General features: G+C 62.8%; 1 protein-coding gene across 2 annotated transcripts; it reads right to left on the bottom strand.

Annotated features, from left to right (window-relative positions):
* Positions 1-2378: 2378 nt before the first annotated feature.
* On the bottom strand, positions 2379-5508 carry ISLR (immunoglobulin superfamily containing leucine rich repeat). 2 transcript variants are annotated; one of them, XM_077881851.1, is made up of 2 exons: positions 5203-5508; positions 2379-4409 (listed from the first exon to the last, which is right to left on the bottom strand). In XM_077881851.1, the coding sequence occupies exon 2, from the start codon at positions 4399-4401 to the stop codon at positions 3115-3117; it is 1287 nt and encodes a 428-aa protein (XP_077737977.1). In that variant the 5' UTR covers positions 4402-4409; positions 5203-5508; the 3' UTR covers positions 2379-3114. The 2 variants fall into 2 exon arrangements, with proteins under 2 accessions (XP_077737977.1, XP_077737976.1); XM_077881850.1 differs by lacking the exon at positions 5203-5508 and adding an exon at positions 4610-4760.
* Positions 5509-6132: the final 624 nt, after the last annotated feature.

The following is a 6132-nucleotide window of genomic DNA, read 5'->3' as shown; positions in this document are numbered from 1 at the left end:
TGTGGGGCTGGGCACCAGGTGCGGGGCCCGGGAGGACCCAGAGCCGTATCCCCCTTGGGTGGCAGAGGGACCAGGGACCCTATGATGCCAACCCCGAGCTCTGTGGACATTGACTTTGGAGGTAGGACTTTTTCTGGGTCCTCAAGAATGAGCAGCACTTGGGGAGGAGAGATCTCAGGAAGAGGGGAACCATTATAATAAAGATGTGGAGGTGGTGGGGAGGCACAGCACAGAGCTGTCCCAAAAGGAGTAGGCCCTGTGCGTAGAAGGGAAAGGCAGCTGGGAGGAAGGGGGGATCCCTGCCCTTGCTGGGAACTGGTGGAGGTAGAGGATGTATGCCTGAGGGTATGGGGTCCACGGTGGGCCTGGGGGCTACAGAGAGGGGAAAGCATGGCCACTCCACAGACCTGGGTCAGTGGGCTCTCGAGAAATGTCTGCACAATTAGTGGAGAACGACCGCTCTCCTCGCCCACATGGCCTGCATCCCCACTACAGCCGCAAATACCCATGAAGCTGGGGTGGGGCCAGGGAGCTCACACCCACCTGGGAGGCTGCCCGTGAGGAGGGCAAAGAGGGCAGGCTCTGATCCCACCGCAGTCCATTGAGAAATGCCTTCCTGGCCCTACGTTGGTGTCCGACAGGGTCACAGGGACGAGAAGACCCACTGGGTCTCTGCCCTTAACAAGGAAACAGACACAATAGAGTGTGATCAGGCTGGGACACTGGACACCCGGGGCTGTGTGAGTCAGAGGAGGGGACCTCATCCACATTGGGAGCCAGTGGGTGTGGCATCCAGGAAGGCTTACTGGAGGAGGTGGTACTTGAGCCGACTTAGCCAAGTGAGAAGGAGAGAAAGGGTGTCCAGACCAAAGGAACAACACAGGGAAAGGTACGGAGGGGAACACATCACAGACCACCAAGGGAGCAATTAAGTAGCGGGTCCGGGAGAGCATGGAGTAGTGGGTGACCGCGGAGAACCAGGCAGGGGCGGTGAACGGCAGGCTGGGGGACCTGGGCTTCACCCCGAGGGCTGGGGCGCCACGAGGACTTTCAATCAGGGGGCTAGCTAGTTCTTTCAGAGCTCGGCTGTTCCCCAGCTGCCCCGACTCGGGTCTTAGGCCCAGGCCCCACTTCCTGAAGACAAGCTGCATGGGCTGAATGCAGCCAGAGATATCAGGGGTCCAAGGTGGGTGAGGATGTCAAGCCTTAGATAATCAGAGTCAGTCGGACCCTTAAGCATCCCACCAGTCCTTTGTTTTCTGAGGACACCGCAGCCCAGAGATGGACAGCCATTTGCCCAAGGTGGCACAGCACAGGGGACTTGGCTCTCGCCTGCTGCTTCCCACCAGGTGCGCAGTCGTCCTTGACCCTTGACATGCGCTGCTGGTGACCTCAGAGGGAGGGGTCTGGGGAGGTGCTGCCTGTGGACCAGGAGGACTGGGAAGGGGAGCCAGCCAGCCTCCAAGGCTCACAGTTGCCTCCCAGGCTCCTGGGCATCCCTGCCTCCACTTTGCCGGCCTCAGCGGTCCTGAGTGCAGAGCTCGGGAGGCCGCAGAGCCTCCTGCACGGGGGGTCCTGTCCCTCTGTGTAGCACCCTTCGGTCTGGAAAGGGGTGGGGGTGGAGATCCATCTCTGACTCACACACATCTGGGGATCAGTCTCCAGGTTCTGACTCCATTTCCACGTGCTCCCCACTCTGAGAGACCTGCGGCTTTCTGCTAGGCCCTCACCACCCCCCAAGTCCACCTGCTGTGTGGGGAAGACTCCCACAAATGACTTTCCTCCAGGAATACCGTTTCTTCTTCCTGGAAAGCACTACTCATCATCTCCATCATCCCCCTCCAGGACGCTCTCGTCCTCAATCCCTGGGTCTTTCTCTCTCCCCTGGTCTGTGTCCCCACCTCCTCCTTTCTCTTTCTTCTCCATCTTGCCTTGTCTGTTCCTCATTTCCTCTCCATTCCCCAACGTCTCTCCCAGGAGCAGGACTGGGAAGAGGGGCCACAATCCGGGTGCTTCCATCCTCCGTGCCCCCCAGACCCCATGCGTCCTTAGGCCACTGCTGGCAGAAAGCACTGCTCGGGGCCAGCAGGACCCTAGGGAAGCTCTGTGATGGTTATCAGGCCCGCACCCCCACTTGACCCCTAGGCCAGTTGAAAGACAGGGAACACCTGCCGCTCTGCTCAGCTTGAGGCCCGGCCCCTGACCCACGGGCTCCCCCCTCTCGTGCTGGCTCCTCGCAGTCTGGGTGTGCCTCACAGGCCCCTTCGCATGTTGACGGGCAGGCTGGCCTTCCTGACTCTCCAGTTCCCTATCCTTTCCCCAACCGGGGTGATAGGGAGGGGTCCTCGATTCAGACAAAACGCCAGGCAGTCACAAGAGAGCATCAGAAATGCTGTTTATTTCTCGGCCGCCCCGGGCTGGCTAGCCTCTGTGGAGGGGCAGGCTACAGATGCATACTTGGAGAGAGAGGCGGGACAGGTGTCCGGGGTGGAGGGGCACAGAGCGGGAGAAGTTGAAGGCCGTCCTGGATCCTCCAGTCCTGTCTGAGATGAGGGCACAGATTCCCGAGCCCCCAAACCATCAGAGAATGCCAAGAGGCAGCAGGAGCTTAAGCAGGTCACCAAGAGCCCAGAGCCATGCCAGCCACTGCCCCTAGACCCTAGTCCTCTCTCCTACGCCCTGTCTGCTTCGGGCCACCTCCCCGCCAAGCCCCCAGCCCCAGCCCCGGGGCCCCAGCCTTTGCCAGCTCTTTGGTCCCAGCGCCCGGAATTCCATCAGTGAGGCTTCACCCGGTCGGTCGGGCATGGCCCTGCTGGCAGGCCGCCCCGCTCGGGGAGCATGGGCAGTGTGGTTAGCAGCAAACAGCACCGTAGACGGTGAGTACGGAATCAAATTCGGTTCTAGTCCCTAGCTTTGAGCAAGTTTACAAGTTGGGGGTGGTGAGCGTTCCAGGAGAGACGAGAAGGGAGGTAGGAAGACGTGGAGGCCCCCACGCAGGCCTTGGGAGTTGCCATCCTCAGGCCCCTCGGCACAGTGTCGGGGTGGGCGGGGGCGGGAATCAGGGAGGCCTTGGGGTTGCTCCAGCCGGCCCAGGGCAGGGCGGGTGGGGGGAGGCTAGAAGGAAGTGAGGAGGACGAGGAGGAGGCTCTGGCCTAGGAGGAGCAGGCCCGGGGGCTGCTGCCCAGGGACCCCTTCTCCTGCTGCTGCAGCCTCAGGCGCCCCGGCGCGGCTGAGGTAGATGATGACAACGTTGTCCTCCGGGCCTGAGGGCTGCACCTCGTTGTCAACCGTGTAGCAGCCCTTCCCCTCGGCCGCTTTGCCGTGGAACCTGCGCCCCAGCACATCCTCGCCACCCTCGCCCGGTGTGGCCAGGGCCACGTTCACCGAGCTCTCCGCGCTGCCCAGCTCGTTGGTGGCCAGGCAGCTGTAGGTGCCTTCCTCCGGCTTGCCAAAGTCAGGGATGAGCAGGCTGCCGTTGGCAAAGGCCTGGAAGCGCGGCCGGCTGCTGGCCGCGGGGGCGCCGGGCAGGGCGCGCCCGTCGGCACCCACGTTGGGGCTGGCGATCTCCACGGTGCCGCCGGGCGTCTGGATGTGCCAGTGGAGCTGGGGTGCCGGCTGCCCATCCACGTCGCAGTGCAGGGCCAGCACGAAGCCAGGCCGCAGCTCAGCCCCGTCCTGGCTGGGCTGGTAGGTGAGCTGCACCGAGGGCGCCGAGCAGGGCAGCGGCAGCAGGCGGCTCAGCGGTGTGCCCTTGAGCACGTGGGGCGAGGTGCAAGTGATGTTGTCCTGCTCCGGGATGGACACAGCCGCGGTCAGGGCCCAGGTCTTGAACCACACGATGCCGCAGGTGCAGTCGAAGGGGTTGTCGTTGATCTGCAGGTGGGACAGCGCGGTGAGCGGCGTGAAGATGCCCTCGGCCAGCGTGTGCAGGCGGTTGTGGTTGAGCTGCAGGGAGCGCAGGGCACGCAGGCTGCGGAAGGCGTCCCGGGGGATGAAGGTCAGCTCGTTGCTGTCCATCTTGAGCAACTGGAGGGCACTGAGGTTGTGCAGGTCGCTCCAGGCGAAGTCAGAGAGGAGGTTGTGGCTGAGGTCCAGGCTCTTGAGGTGGCCCAGAGGGGCCAGGGCGCCGGCGGCCACCGCGCGGATCTCGTTGTGCGCCAGCCACAGCGACTGCAGCAGGGGCACCTCTCTGAAGGCCCCCTCTGGCAGGCTCGGCAGCCTGTTGGCTGACAGGCTCAGCGTGGTCACATTGGCCGGGAAGCCGGGTGGCACAGCCTCCAGGTCACGGTAGGCGCAGTCCGCGATCTGGAAGCCGTACTTCTCTCCGCAGTCGCAGGGCTCGGGGCAGGCCCGCGCCAGGCCCAGGAGGAGCGCCCAGCACAGCAGCCTCAGCTCCGGCATCCTACCTCCTGCAGAGAAGGACATGCCGCCAAGGTGACCCGAAGGACCCGTGCGAGGTGCTCGGCCCTCTCGGGACCCCAGCCAGCCAGAGCTCTTCCCCATCGGAAGGCCCTGCCCCCCAGAAATCCAGCTAAGCCCCAACACCACCTAGCCCGCAGGCCATTCTACAGAAGGGGACACCGAGACCCAGAGAAGGGCCAGGACTTGCCCGAGGTCATGCAGCCAGGAGAGGCGAAGACGGACCCCAGCTCCTCCTCCAAGCAGAGAGCTCTCCCTGCCTCGCCCGCTCCCCAGCTCCGAGCTGACTTTATGACTTGAAATCCGCTCTCAGCGGCCCCCTCCCCCAGCACTCCGGGAACCTCCCTCCTGCCCTCCCACATCCTGGCCACGGCCCCTCCCACCAGAGCCCCCCATAGGTATGCTTTGCCCCGGCCCAGACAAGGCCCCTTGTGCAGTGCACGCCGCCCCCATCCACCCCGTCCGCCCCCTCCCGTCCTACAGGCTCTGACCACAGCAGACACCAAACCCTTTCTACGGAGTCAGACCCGTGGCCTGTTCTGTTCAAGCTGCAGGGGCAGCTGCCTAAATAAACCCCCGCCAGGACCTCTCCGCTGGCTTGGGCGAGGCCAGTGGCTCAGCCCAAGCGCTGTTGGGGTTTCCGGGGATGCGGTTGCTGGCGGGGCAGACGCCCGGTGCACAGATCCAAACAAGGGATCATCCCCAGCACCCCGACCCAACGGGGAAGCACCGGGCCGTCCAGCTCCGGGGCCCAGCAGGCCTCCCGCCTTCCAGCTGGCTTACCTTCAAACTAGTCTTTCCTAGCCAAGTGGACGACTGTCTTCTACGGTGGAACCAAAGAGCAACAAAGGACTGAGTTGGCCCCGGGGAGGCCGCAGGGCCACGGGTGCCCGAGGGAGGACAGGAGGCCGCGGCAGGGGCAGCCCGTCCCGCCCCAACCGTGCCCGCCCTTCCCCAGACAGGGTGCCTGGGGCCTCGCCGAGAGGAGGCTGCAGGAAGGGAGCCCAGGCGGCCCGGACACTCCCTCCTTCTAGCAAAACAACTGCTGCTCTGCAGCAGCGAGGACCCGTGTTTCATAAGTGACACCAGAAACTTGAGAGGGAAAAGATGCCAATTTTTTTTTTCTTTTTTTTCCCTCTCTCTCACTCACTTTTAGCAGCTTCAACTTCCTTAAAGACACAGCACTAGCTGGACAGGACCCAGGAGAAGATGGGGCTAGAAGACTTTTTACGGAGCGAAGCATAAGAATGAGTCTCCTGGAAGGCGGGACACTCTGAACCCCACTTCGAATAAGAGAATGCGCGGGGTGGCGGGGGGCGGGGGGGTCTGGGCCAGGCTGGGGCCGGAGAAGTGCTTGTGTAGGCACACGTGTGTGACATTTCTGTGTGGGGGTGAGTTTGTATGTTTGTGCGGAACGGAGGCGTGAGACCATGTGTGTGAATCTGTGTGTTTGGGAAACGTTTGAACGTGTGTTTGCGTAGGCGTGAGACTGTGCCTTTGTGCGCCGTCTCCGCGTTTGTCCCGGTGTGTGCGAGTCTGTGTGTGGATGGGGGGTGTGTCTGCGTGTAGAAGTGTGGGTCTTTGTGTCCACGTGTCTGTGTGGGTGATGGTGTGTCTCAATGAGAAGCTGAGAAGGCCAAAGTGTGTGAAAAACCTGCCAGGCTCCCACACCTCAGTAAGAAGCCAAAATGTTAGTCCCATTTTTGTGAGAAA

Source organism: Canis aureus, chromosome 32, assembly GCF_053574225.1.
Source record: "Canis aureus isolate CA01 chromosome 32, VMU_Caureus_v.1.0, whole genome shotgun sequence".
NCBI classification, from domain to species: domain Eukaryota; kingdom Metazoa; phylum Chordata; class Mammalia; order Carnivora; family Canidae; genus Canis; species Canis aureus.
The sequence above is the reverse complement of the archived record's forward strand: the minus strand, read 5'-3'. Positions and strand labels throughout refer to the sequence as shown.